General features: G+C 43.5%; 1 protein-coding gene across 17 annotated transcripts in view; it reads left to right on the top strand.

Annotated features, from left to right (window-relative positions):
* The window catches only part of LOC100380688 (calcium-dependent secretion activator 1), a 158,319-nt gene extending 153,342 nt beyond the window's left edge, over positions 1–4,977 (top strand). For all 17 annotated transcript variants that reach the window (XM_045705299.1, XM_045705298.1, XM_045705300.1 and 14 more), the window contains 2 exons: positions 3,079–3,183; positions 3,625–4,977. In XM_045705299.1, coding sequence (XP_045561255.1) covers positions 3,079–3,183; positions 3,625–3,801 — 282 coding nt within the window. In that variant the 3' untranslated portion in view covers positions 3,802–4,977. The remainder of the gene's footprint in view (positions 1–3,078; positions 3,184–3,624) is intronic.
* Positions 4,978–14,658: the final 9,681 nt, after the last annotated feature.

Below are 14,658 nucleotides of genomic sequence, written 5' to 3'. Positions count from 1 at the left end.
CTACTATACTACCATACTAATATAGTACCATACTACTACACTACCATACTACTACAGTGCCTTCGGAAAGTATTCAGACCCCTTAAATTCCCACATTCTGTTACGTTACAGCCTTACTCTAAAAATGGATTAAATCGTTTTTTTCCCCTCATATATCTACACTCAATACCCCATAACGGCAAAGCAAAACAAGATTTTTTTGTATTTTTTTGCTAATTTATTAAAAAGAAAAAACGGATATATCTCATTTACATACACTACCATTCAAAAGTTTGGAGCCACTTAGAAATGTCTGTCACGTCCTGACCCTAGTAAGATGTCATTTTCTATAGTAGAGTAGGTCAGGGCGTGACAGGGGGTGTTTTGTGTTTTTCTATGTTTTCTATTTCTATGTTTGTGGTTCTAGGTTTTCTATTTCTATGTTTTTTTGGGGGGGGGGGGGTTGATCTCCAATTGGAGGCAGCTGGTCCTCGTTGCCTCTGATTGGAGATCATATTTAAGTAGGGGTTTTTCTTCCTGGGTTTTTGTGGGTAGTTGTTTTCCGTTTTGTCAAGTGGACCTGACGGAACTGTTGGCTGTCGTTTTGTTGTTTTGTTTAAGTGTCTTCGTTAAAGTTAAGAAATGAGCACTCTACACGCTGCGCCTTGGTCCCCTTTATACGACCCGCGTTACAATGTCCTTGTTTTTGAAAGAAAAACACATTTTTTGTCCATTAAATGAACATCAAATTGATCTGAAATACAGTGTAGACATTGTTAATGTTGTAAATGACTATTGTAGCTGGAAACGGCAGATTTTTTATGGAATATCTACATAGGCGTACAGAGGCCCATTATCAGCAACCATCACTCTTGTGTTCCAATGGCACGTTGTGTTAGCTAATCCAAGTTATCATTTTAAAAGGCTAATTGATCATTAGAAAATCCTTTTGCAATTATGTTAGCATAGCTGAAAACTGTTGTACTGATTAAAGAAGTAATAAAACTGGCCTTTAGACTAGTTGAGTATTTGGAGCATCAGCATTTGCGGGTTCGATTACAGGCTCAAAATGGCCAGACACCAAGAACTTTCTTCTGAAACTTGTGTCTATTCTTGTTCTGAGAAAAGAACGCTATTCCATGCGAGAAATTGCCAAGAAACTGAAGATCTCGTACAACGCCGTGTACTACTCCCTTCACAGAACAGCGCAAACTGTCTCTAAGCAGAATAGAAAGGGCAGTGGGAGACCCCGGTGCACAACTGAGTAAGAGGACAAGTACATTAAGAGTGTCTAGTTTGAGAAACAGACTCCTCACAAGTCCTCAACTGGCAGCTTCATTAAAAAGTACCCGTAAAACACCAGTCTCAACGTCAACAGTGAAGAGGTGACTCCGGGGTGCTGGCCTTCTAGGCAAACATTTCTAAAAACCTGTTTTCGCTTTGTCATTATGGGGTATTGTGTGTAGATTTCTGAGGATTTTTATTTATTTAATCCATTTTAGAATAAGGCTGTAACGTAACAAAATGTGAAAAACGTCAAGGGGTCTGAATACTTTCCAAAGGCACTGTATATGAATATACTGCCATACCACGATACTACTAGACAACACATACAGCCAACTAATCTCTGCACGCACGCATCCACCCAGCCACCTACCCACCTGCCTTCCAGGTCTGCATGCACTGCACGCACGTAGGCTCAACTCGACCGTGTGAAGTGGACAGGCATCCATCCGCTAATATCTGACCTCAAGCGCCAATCCAAAACCTCCTGACCTACCAGTCCTCTCTACAGGACAAACAAACTTGGGTCCAATCAAATTAGAGCTAGGGCAATTAGACCAGTCAAACCATCCAAATACCAACCAAAAGAAGTCGAATCCTGGCCTTCCAGGCCCTCATTCCTGAGCCTCCAGGCCCTCCAGGCCCTCATTCCTGGCCCTCATTCCTGACCAGGCCCTCAATCCTGACCCTGCCTACTCACTCCACATTACTCAAAGTTTATATTTTTTTCTGGACGTTCGAGGGAGGATGACTATATCCTATCTTCCTTGGTTCATCACTCCTCTCTTGTGTGCTGTTCTCTTATAACTTGATCTCTGATATGAATCATCTAGATCAATCTTATCCTACACTCTGAATGCATGAATGAAACGATCTTCTGAAAAGGTATAAGAAAATAGCACAACTATCTGCTCCTTGCCTGCCTAACACTTTCCTCATTTTCTCATTATGATTTCATTTCCGCAAATGATCGAGTTGAAAGGACACTATGGAGTTACAGTATGTAGAAGGAATGTTCTAAGACGTTGTTGTGTTGCTAATAACTATTGAAGAGTCTTCATAGGGCTTTAGCTCTAGTCTGGAAGTACATTTGAAGTAAAGAATTTACTTATTTAAATTCAGATACAAATTATGTATGGCATATTATGTTCAGTTTATTAAAAACTATATAAGATTCTGTCCCTGAGTGTACTGGAGCCAGAACTTTAGTGCCAGAAAACATAAAGATTTTATAGATTAATGTCTACTACTAATACTAATGTCTACTAGTATACCCTGGCAATTTATTAATCATTTAATTGTTTCCCTCAGATTTTCGTAGAGTCCTGCAGTGATTGGAGAAATGGGAATTATGAAATAATAATGTGCTTTTTTCTGAATCTGTATTTTATGCATGTTCAGTGTGTGCTTCTATTCACCACTACAGTATTGTGTCTTCTGTGTGTGTGTGTGTTTTGAAATGTCTGTCTCATCTTTCCTGGAGAATACTGTGAATGTCTGTGTGTGTTAAGTGTCAGAAAGTACGTCCCTATGTGTGTGTGTTTTGCTTGTAAGACGTGTGTATGTGTTCACTAGAAAACATATCAAGCTGCATCTTGATATTCAGAGCTCTAGTTTGCTTGAGTGTGTGTATGTGTGTGTGTTGCTTGCTTTTGTCAATGTGTGTGTGTGTGTGTGTGTGTGTGTGTGTGTGTGTGTGTGTGTGTGTGTGTGTGTGTGTGTGTGTGTGTGTGTGTGTGTGTGTGTGTGTGTGTGTGTGTGTGTGTGTGTGTGTGTGTGTTTTGCTGGAGAACGCTGTGTTTGTGTGTGTTGCAGCAATGGTACACAGCCACCATGAACCTACTGGGGACCTGGCTCACTGAGCGAATGGACCAGCAGCTCCATGTCTACCAGCTCAAGATCCTCATCAGGATTGTCAAGGTAACTCACTGGCAGGGAGGGGTTAATAACCTGCACTGTAACCCAGGTACTGTAACTTCTGATACTTTTTTATTTAAGCTTTATTTAACTAGGCAAGTCAGTTAAGAATTCTTATTTACAATGACGGCCTACAAACTTACTGGCACCCCAGGGGTTAAAACTCTTTTGAGACTAGCGTCGCCTTACGTGATGGCAAGATGGGAACGTGATTGAAAGGGTATGTTGAAAAATGTATCTTAGTGGTATGGTAGGCGTTATAGTGTGCTGGAGATGGTGATTGGAGAGACCCTCATCTCTTCATAATCATTATCACTGATTTCCATGTAGTCTACCTCTAACCCGGTGAAACACGTTCTTTCTAGAGCCTTTAGTTACTGTCAACATTATCATCCCTCTGTACCGGCTAACCAATTTACTCATGAATAATCCTTCTCCTTGTAGAAAAAGTACCGTGACTTCCGTCTGCAGGGGGTGCTAGACTCCACCCTGAACAGTAAGATGTATGACACGGTGAGGAACAGGCTGACCCTGGAGGAGGCCAACGCGTCCATGAAGGAGGGAGGCATGGGGGGAATCTCCATGAAGGACAGTGACGAAGAGGACGAAGACGACGACTAGAGCCCGGCACCACCCAACACCGGAACTGGCACCTCCCTTTACCCCCGTCTGACTCCTGTCTCCACACCCCACCGCCGACCCCCTCCTCTCACAACTTTTGACTTAGCCTGGTAACCAATGCATGTACCAACTCTGTTACTCACATATCAACTCTAGGACATGTTTGTCAGCTTGAAATGCCCATGAAGGACCTGTAATAAACAATACAAATAGTAATTACTATACTGAAGAAAAATGTTGAAAAAATAAACCATGATCGACAGTTTAGCTGTGTCATGCTGAAGATAGCACCGATGATATCTTTGTCTCATTGATTTCTAAATTCATTTCTATGTGTTCCTAAGCAATATGGAGTACCATTTGTTTGACAATGTTGAGTGAGATTATTAGGTGTGTTCCTGTCCAATGCAAACCTAAATGGCGCTTCTTTGTCGTATTCTACACTCATTATAATGGTACATTTTTGTGACGATGAGTGTATGTACCCTTTTCTTTGTCTTGTCTGTCTTAAAGTGGATGCCAACTGCTTCAAACTGAAAATGACCCTCATTATTTAAGTTCAAAGCTGTTTAGGATAAACGTCTTCTCGTCTACTCACTCTACTCTCAACCCCACAGTATGTTCTAGAACTTGCGTTTCCATATCTATGTCAATGCTCTGTGACCTCATAATCTCTCACCCTAACACTAACGAGACATTGTCCAGCAGCCATTTTGAACTAAAATGAGTGGGTATTCTAGAAATGCAATATTCTCATAGCTCCATTTTGATATCTTGTTGGAGATTATATTTTTATTTCTACGTTGTTGAAAAGACCTTGAAACAGGTTCTACTCTATTTTAAATTGAGTTGCACTTTTACAGAGAAAAGAGCTCTAAAAAGAAAAAGGTTTTTTATTTACCAAAATGAAAGTTGGTTCGTCTTTTATGTTTGATTCCGTAGTTGATTAGGATGAGCTGTGTGGCATTTCCTTGGATCTCACTGTTGTTTTGTATATACAACGCTGTACATTGCATTCTGAGCCATTGCTGCATGCCCGTGGGTCCCCACCCTCTGAACGCTTTCTGTTTTCTGTGTGAAATTAGCTGGTGGATCATTCTTGCTTTTGCCTTATGAAAGCCAACAGTTGTAATATGCAAGAGCTGTGGCCTCTAAATAAAAATTACTGTACAAATACACAGTTGTTTTCCGTTTTGTGTTATTTATATAATGTATGTCAATTACCTATTTGACCGAGGGAAAGGGGAGAGGAGATGTTTTTAAATCTGCACATAGGGAGAGAACAATGTTGTCACGGATCCCTCTGGAACTTTCATTGAGCACACCTGGCCCCTATTCCCACTGATTGTATTTGTATATATGTGCCCTTTGTTCACCATGGTGCTGTCGATTATTGTTACAATGTCCGTTGGAGCGTGTGAGTACATGTGCTGTGTGTTTTGGTTTTCGTGCCGTTGATTACGGGTCTCGTCCCGTGTGTTAATCATTCTGCGCGTGTGTATTTATTCGAGGTACTCCTCTCTCTTTTGTTTGGGTTTCAACCCTGTGTTTTGTTACGTGCTTGTTTGGTCTTCGTCCCCGTGCCCTTACCCGGCATGCCGTAATTTGGGGTGTAATAAAAAAGCCTATTATGCATTCCTGCGCCTCCCGAGTCATTGTTACCAATGTGACAAATGTCCATAATGGTGAGGTTAGGTATAACTGTAAAACAACTACTGGCAACCAGAGGGTGATAATGTTACCATAGAAAATAGAACTGACCTCATCACTAAGCTAAGGTCCACGGGACTGAACAGCTCCCTCTGCAACTGGATCCTGGACTTCCTGACGGGCCGCCCCCAAGTTGCTGAGGGTAGGCAATAACACACCCACCATGCTGACCCTCAACACGGGGCACCTCAGGGGTGAATGCTTAGTCCCCTCCTGTACTCCCTGTTCACCCACGACTGTGTGGCCACGCACATCTCCAACACCATAATTAAGTTTGCCGATGACACATCAGTGGTGGGTCTGATCACCAACGACGATGAGACAGCCTATAGGGAGGTTAGAGATCTGGCAGTTTGGTGCCAGGACAACAACCTCTCCCTCAACGTGGGCAAGACAGAGGAGCTTATTGTGTACTACAGGAAACGGAGGGCTGAACATGGCCCCATTCACATTGATGGGGCTGTAGCAGAGTGAGTTGGTGTCAAATTAAATCAAATCAAATCAAATTTATTTATAAAGCCCTTCTTACATCAGCTGATGTCACAAAGTGATATACAGAAACCCAGCCTAAAACCCCAAACAGCAAGCAATGCAGGTGTAGAAGCACGGTGGCTAGGAAAAACTCCCTAGAAAGACTAGAACTTAGGAAGAAACCTAGAGAGGATAGTCCACTAAGAACTGATTATGGTCCAAACACACCAACACAGTCGGGAAGAGGGTGCGACAATGCCTCTTTCCCCTCAGGAGGCTGAAAAGATTTGTCATGGGCCCTCAGATCCCCAACAAGTTATACAGCTGCACCATTGAGAGCATTTTGACTAGCTGCATCACCATTTGGTATGGCAAATGCTCTACATCCAACCGCCAGGCGCTACAAAGGGTAGAGTTTACGGCGCAGTACATCACTGGGGCCGAACTCCTTGCCATTCAGGACCTCCATACCAGGCGGTGTCAGAGGAAGGACCTTAACATTGTCAAAGACTCCAGCCACCAAGTCATAGACTGTTCTTTCTGCTATCGTACGGCAAACTGTTCTGGAGCGCTAAGTCTAGGATGAAAAGGCTCCTGAACAGCTTCTATCCCCAAGCTATGACTGCTAAATAGTTAACCAAATAGCTACCCGGACTATCTGCATTTACCCTTTTTGCACTAACTCTTTTTGACTCTATGCACACACAGTCAGTAGCGATGCGTGGGGAAAATCACTGGGGAAGCCAATCCAGAAAAAACGCCATATTACACCCTATGTGTTGGGATTATTGCGTTATTTGCTCAATAATTAATTCATATGCCTTGACGCCATAATATAGAGGCCTAAGGCCGAGACAATGAGAAGACACAGCGGCAGAATAAATTCAACCACACATTTGTTTCATTACAAAACTGGAGAGCAACATCTGTCCGGTGAAGTCCACAAAATATATTGCATGTAACAAACAGTTACATGACCTACAGCATTGTCAAGTGTCATGACGTTGGCCTGTGGGTAAGGTTTATGACCCCCCCATAAATACCTTTCTACCTTCCCCTCTCTTTCTGACCCTACTGAAGGACTGTTGAATAGCCTTTGTTAAATATAGAGATTCTGGGAACATCAAACAAATGGGGAAAAGGAACCATATTTTGGTAATAAAACCAGTTGGAAATATGCTTTGGAACTTAATGAGTATGGATGTCAGCTCGGTTGTCATCTGAGACATTATGACTGATGACAGGACGACATAAACTGTACCTGGGAAAGTATACACCCTCTAGTTATCAGAGTCACATGGAATTGTTATGCAATTGAAATGTTTCATATTGAAATTTTTGTTAGGAGATTAAATGTAATTTTAGCTTCCAAGTGAGAGAATTGGGTTTTCATAAGGAAAGTGCCCTGCTTTATCAGTGGCCCGCCCCTGTAAAGAGACAGGGGTTATAAACGATGACACAGCCTTCTCCCCTCGCCACTATATAAGACAATGACACAATGTAACCGGGTTCCACTACGTGAGGTCTGCAGCCTCTGCGTTACAAGGACACACATGTCAAGTACCGAACTAAGCCAACCTCGGCATGAGCTTTGGTTGTGAATGGTATGAACTTTGAACTTATTCACTACAGAAGTGATACTTCCTAGCCGTTGAGTTAGCAGCGGCCGCTGTAGACGTGGGCTAGGAAAGGACGGACGACGGATCCAGTCTACCACAGACGAAGATACTACAACGTAACCACTTTACCACCATTGACATTCTTCCGAGGACAGGAAGATCTGTTGGCCAACCTGGCCAGCATCTACGACCTAGCCTAACTTCCTTTCATGCGTAACGATATGCCAGGCCAGCTAGTTAACATTAGTATACTACATCTAGCTACATGTTGAAATTCCATCCTCTCGGCCCAGGGGCACAATGTATGACTTTTATGGTTGGATCAGAATCACCGTTATAATCATTGGCTAGTACGGAGAATTAAGTAAAACCACAAGTCCAAATCCTATCTCCATCCCATGTCTAATTTAGGAAAGGGCTGATTTTAGCTAGCTAGCTAGACACCGGAGGACAACAACACAACAAGATGCAACAATAAAAACCAAATCTGTCAATAATGCAATTTGGCTGGCTTGTGACGTGATTGGCTTGAAGCCAAATCCAAACTGGCTTCCCTTGACACTTTTTTTGGTGCGCCAGGACCATTCACAGCTGAGCTCACTCAGTTTAGCTCAACACTGATTGGCTATTATTTTTTTAATGTATCAAGGGAGGCCAAATGCTCACTGGCTTCCCTTGCGTTCAATGCTATGGGCGGCAACAATGTCATACTCTTTCTGACCTGACGGCATCAGATAGATACCCTACACAGACTGAGTCAGACAGAGTTTTGTTCGGTCGGATGCTTTCTACGGTGAGATACATTCAGTATCCTCTTGCACAGTTAAGGAAATGTATGAAACACAGAGAGAAGAAAGAAATTGTTTTTGTATGTTTTTTTCTTGGAACATTTTTGGTGGATGTCTGGCTTCCCTTGGCATCCATGAATACACATCACTGTACACACTGGACTCTAACCACATATTCACACATACATACACTGACACTCCAACACACTCACTCACTCACTCACTCACTCACTCACTCACTCACTCACTCACTCACTCACTCACTCACTCACTCACTCACTCACTCACTCACTCACTCACTCACTCACTCACTCACTCACTCACTCACTCACTCACTCACTCACACATAACACGTACACGCAGGTAAACATTCGTCACAAATACAAACACACACTTCCACAATCATCACATACGCTGCTGTTACTTGCCACGTTCAAAACAACTGGGAACTCTGAAAAATACGAGGTCAAATCATAACGTCAGTGATCTTCAGGTCGGAAGGTCAGAGCTCTAGAAAGAGGCCAGAGTTCCCGAGTTGTAATTCCCAGTTAGCTGACCTTTCAAATAGATTTTTCCCAGTATGAGCACGTTTTTTCCAGTTTCCAGTTATTTTGAAGGCACTGAAGTCGTAAGTCTGAGATTTCCGAGTTCCCAGTTTTTTTGAACAACTGCCTATTATCTTTCCTGTTGCCTAGTCACTTTACCCCTACCTGTCACGCCCTGATCTGTTTCACCTGTCTTTGTGCTTGTCTCCACCCCCCTCCAGGTGTTGCCCATCTTCCCCATTATCCCCTGTGTATTTATACCTGTGTTCTCTGTTTGTCTGTTGCCAGTTTGTTATGTTTGTCAAGCTTACCAGCGTTTGTCCTGTCAGCTCCTGCTTTTCCTAGCCTCTCTTTTTCACGCCCTCTTGGTTTTGACCCTCGCCTGTCCCGTCTCTGTACCCGCCTGCCTGACCACTCTGCCTGCCCTGAGCCTGCCTGCCGACCTGTACCCTTGCTCCTTCTCTGGATTATTGACCCCTGCCTGCCTTGACCTATCTCTTGCCTGCCCTTTGGACTATTAAACCATTGTTTTTTGAACGTGTCTGCATTTGGGTCTTATCTTGATTCCTGATACTACCTATTGTGGCAGACCAGGGGGTTGGGTCAAGACATTTACACAGATCAGACACGGACAGAGTATGATTAGCTCGGTTTCAAGGGTGTTTATTAAATAATAAATCAAAAGAAAAGGATAGGTCTCCCCATGAGACCCTTTCCGGGATATCGTCTTCTGGGCTCTGGGTCTTGCTGTATGCTGTCGGGCACACAAACTCAAACTCCCTCATCTTAGCTCGGGCACCGTCTCCAACTACACGGAAGTTACCTTACTTCCCCCAGTCCTCTCCTGTGTGCTGCCCTTCTGACAGCTTTATGGGGCTTTATACAGCTGGTGAGCAATCAGCCCTTGATTACTCACCAACTCCCCAATCAGCCCCAATTAGTCCTGGGCGGAGAGCCCGTCGAGAGCTGGCACGTCCAGCAGATGGAGCCATCGCCTCGTGATGTATACTCCGTCTGTCACCAGGCCTCGACGAGTCTCCCCCTGGTGGCTGACCTGCTGTACGCCACACTATATATACAGCGCATTCGGAAAGTATTCATACCCCTTGACTTTTTCCACATTTTGTTAGGTTACAGCCTTATTCTGAAATGGATTAAATAAAACATTTTCCTCATCAATCTACACACAATACCCCATAATGACAAAGTGAAAACAGGTTTTTAGATTTTTTTGCAAATGTATACATTTTTTAAAACAGAAATACTTTATTTACAAAATTGAGCTAAGGTGCATCCTGTTTCCATTGATCATCTACAACTTGATTGGAGTCCATCTGTGGTAAATTCAATTGATTGGATATGATTTGGAAAGGCAGTGGGAATTAACATTTTATGTTTGTGGTTTTCTAATAACCAATTCAACTGGGTTCATGCAAGTGACTGATTGATCATGCCTGTGAGGAATCCTCACTATCAGTTGAAGCAATTTGTCAGTAAGCCCAGAACATTGTTTTGAGAACGGAAAGGGATATCTCAGTATCAAGGTCTCAGCATGGAGAGAAGAAACCTCGTGAGGTATTGGTTGGTCACATGCATGAGCTATACGTAAATTATGAAGTAATTATGAATAATGAATAAGCTAAATCATGCAAATACAGTTGAAGTCAGAAGTTTACATGCACCTTAGCCAAATACATTTAAACTCAAATACATTTAATGTTTTTCACAATTCCTGACATCTAATCCTAGTAAAAATTCCCTGTCTTAGGTCAGTTAGGTTCACCACTTTATTTTAAGAATGTGAAATGTCAGAATAATAGTAGAGAGAATGATTTATTTCACATTTTATTTCTTTCATCACATTCCCAGTGGGTCAGAAGTTTACATACACTCAATTAGTATTGGTAGCATTGCCTTTAAATTGTTTAACTTGGTCAAACGTTTCAGGTAACCTTCCTGTCACGTCCTGACCAGTAATAGGGGTTATTTGTCATTGTAGTTTGGTCAGGACGTGGCAGGGGGTATTTGTTTTATGTGGTTCGGGGTGGTTGTGTGTTTAGTGGTGTGTTTGATTTATTATTCCGGGGTTTTGGGCACTGTTCTATGTTCATGTATTTCTATGTTTAGTCTAGTTCTTTGTATTTCTAGGTTTAGTTTATTGGGGGTTGAACCCTCAATTGGAGGAAGGTGTTTTCTCGTTGCCTCTGATTGAGGGTACTATAAATAGGTATGTGTTTGTTTTAGTTTTGTGGGAGATTGTGCTGTGTATAGCTTTGTGCCTTACCGGCCTGTTATTAGTCGTTGTGTTTTTTTTGTGTACGTGTTGTTTTGGTTCACCTTCTTGTCCATTTAATAAAAAGAAGATGTGTGCACATTTCCCCGCTGCGTCTTGGTCCACTTTACCCTACGACAATCGTGACACTTCCACAAGCTTCCCACAATATGTTGGGTGAATTTTGGCCCATTCCTCTTCACAGAGCTGGTGTAACTGAGTCGGGTTTTTTGGCCTCCTTGCTCGCACACGCTTTTCAGTTCTGCCCACACATTTTCTATGGGATGAGGTCAGGGCTTTGTGATGGCCACTCCAATACCTTGACTTTGTTGTCCTTAAGCCATTTTGCCACAACTTTGGAAAATTTGCTTGGGGTCATTGTCCATTTGGAAGATTCATTTGTGACCAAGCTTTAACTTCCTGACTGATGTCTTGAGATGTTGCTTCAATATATCCACATAATTTTCCTTTCCTCATGATGTCATCTATTTTGTGAAGTACACCAGTCTGTCACGCTCTGACCATAGAGAGCCCTTGGTTCTCTATGGTGTTTAGGTCAGAGCGTGACTAGGGGGGTGTTCTAGTCATTGTATTTCTATGTTGGTGAGTTGTATGGTTCCCAATTAGAGGCAGCTGGTAATCGTTGCCTCTAATTTGGGATCATATTTAGGTAGCCTTTTTCCCACCTGTGTTTTGTGGGATATTGTTTTGTTTAGTGCATTGTGTGCTACGAACAGCACGTTCATTTTGGTCTTTGTTGTTTTGTTAAGTTTCACTTTGAAATAAAATATGTGGAACTATATGCACGCTGCGCTTTGGTCCCGTCCTTTTGAAGAATGTGACAGAATATCCAACCACACAAGGACCAAGCGGCGTGTTCATGAGGTAAAGGAGTTTTGGACATGGGAGGAGATCATGGGAGGACACGAGACCCTGCTTTGGTGGGAGTTGCAGAAGACGCAGGAAGGACAGCGATGACGCCAGGGACCGCGGCCACAGAAACCCCAAGATGTATTTTTTGGGGGGGGCTCGAGAGGTGGTCGACTGAGCAGCGGGGAGTGCCAGAGCCCGCCTGGGAGTCAATGGAACAGTGTGAGGAAGGATACCGGAGAGAGGGGTTAGCTAGGAGTATGCGGTAAAGCAGGCGTTTGGAGGAGCGTGTCATCAGTCCGGTGAAACCTGTGCCGGCTCCACGCACCAGGCCTCCAGTGCGCCTCCCCAGTCCGGTACGTCCTGTGCCAGATCCCCACACTCGTCCTGAAGAGCAAGATACCGTCAGGGAGACAATGGAGAAGTTGGGAGAGAGAGAGATGAGAGAGATGTTGGTCAGGTGTGTTCTGCACAACATTTGACCTGAAGATCCTGTCAGCAGTCTGGTGCGTCATGGGCCAGCTCCCCGCATCCTCCAGGAAGTGCGTGTCACCAGTCCGGTGCCACTTGTGCCGGCTCCATGCATCAGGCCTCCAGTGCGCCTCCCCAGTCCGGTACGTCCTGTGCCAGCTCCACGCATCAGGCCTCCAGTGCGCCTCCCCAGTCTGGTACGTCCTGTGCCTGCTCCCCGCACTCGCCCTGAAGGGCTTGTCACCAGTCCGGCACCACCTGTGCCAGCTCCACGCACCAGGCCTACAGTGCGCCTCCCCAGCCCGGTACGTCCTCTGCCGGCTCCATGCACTAGGCCTCCAGTGCGCCTCTACAGCCCGGAACCTCCAGCGACGGTTTACAGTCCAGAGCTTCCAGCGACGGTTCACAGTCCAGAGCTTCTAGTGACGGTTCACAGTCCAGAGGTTGGAGTCATTAAAACTCGTTTTTCAACCACTCCACAAATTTCTTGTTAACAAACTATAGTTTTGGCAGGTCGGTTAGGACATCTACTTTGTGCATGACACAAGTCATTTTTCCAACAATTGTTTACAGACAGATTATTTCACTTATAATTCACTGTGTCACAATTCCAGTGGGTCAGAAGTTTACATACACAAAGTTGACTGTGCCTTTAAACAGCTTGAAAAATTCCAGAAAATTATGGCTTTAGAAGCTTCTGATAGGCAATTGACATAATTTGAGTCAATTGGAAGTGTACCTGTGGATGCATATCCAGGCCTACCTTCAAACCCAGTTCCTCTTTGCTTTGACATCATGGGAAAATCAAAAGTAATCAGCCAAAACCTCAGAAAAAAAATGTAGACCAACACAAGTCTGGGTCATCCTTGGGAGCAATTTCCAAACGCCTGACGGTACCACGTTCCTCTGTACAAACAAGAGTACACAAGTATAAACACCATGGGACCACGCAGCTGTCATACCGCTCAGGAAGGAGATGCCTTCTGTCTCCTGGAGATTAACGTACTTTGGTGCGAAAAGTGCAAATCAATTGCAGAACTACAGCAAAGGACCTTGTGATAATGCTGGAGAAAACAGGTACAAAAGTATCTATATCCAGAGTAAAACGAGTCCTATATCAACACTGCTCCAAAACCGTCATTAAAAAAAGCCAGACTGCAGTTTGCAACTGCACATGGGGACAAGGATCGTACTTTTTGGAGAAATGTCCTCTGGTCTGATGAAACAAAAATAGAACTGTTTGGCCATAATGTCCATCGTTCTGTTTGGCGGAAAAGGGGGAGGCTTGCAAGCCGAAGAACACCATCCCAACCGTGAAGCACGGGGTGGCAGCATCATGTTGTAGGGGTGCTTTGGTGCAGGAGGGCTGGTGCACTTCACAAAATAGATGGCATCATGAAGAAAGGAAAATTATCTGGATATATTGAAGCAACATTTCAAAACATCAGTCAGGAAGTTAAAGCTTGGTCGCAAATGTGTCTTCCAAATGGATAATGACCCAAGCATACTTCCAAAGTTGTGTCAAAATGGCTTAAGGACAACAAAGTCATGGTATTGGAGTGGCCATCACAAAGCCCTGACCTCAATCCTATAGAAAATGTGTGGACAGCACTGAAAAAGTGTGTGCAAGCAAGGAGGCCTACAAACCTGACTCAGTTACACCAGCTCTGTCAGGAGGAATGGGCCAAAATTCACCCAATTTATTGTGGGAATCTTGTGGAAGGCTACCTGAAATATTTGACCCAAGTTAAACAATTTAAAGGCAATGCTACCAAATACTAATTGAGTGTATGTAAACTTCTGACCCACTGGGAATGTGATGAAAGAAATAAAATCGGAAATAAATCATTCTCTCTACTATTATTCTGACATTTAACATTAAAATAAAGTGGTGATCCTAACTGACCTAAAACAGGGATTTCTTACTGGGATTAAATGTCAGGAATTGTGAAAAACTGAGTTGAAATGTAGTTGGCTAAGGTGTATGTAAACTTCCGACTTCAACTGTATTTACAAAGCATGTGACAATTAAAAATGTATTTGATAAGAGTACAACCCAATTCAAACCTTGCCTTATACTTTGGTCAATCTGACAAATACACAACACCAGG

This window comes from Salmo salar, chromosome ssa22 (assembly GCF_905237065.1).
Source record: "Salmo salar chromosome ssa22, Ssal_v3.1, whole genome shotgun sequence".
Taxonomy (NCBI): domain Eukaryota; kingdom Metazoa; phylum Chordata; class Actinopteri; order Salmoniformes; family Salmonidae; genus Salmo; species Salmo salar.
This window is presented reverse-complemented; position numbering and strand designations above follow the sequence as displayed.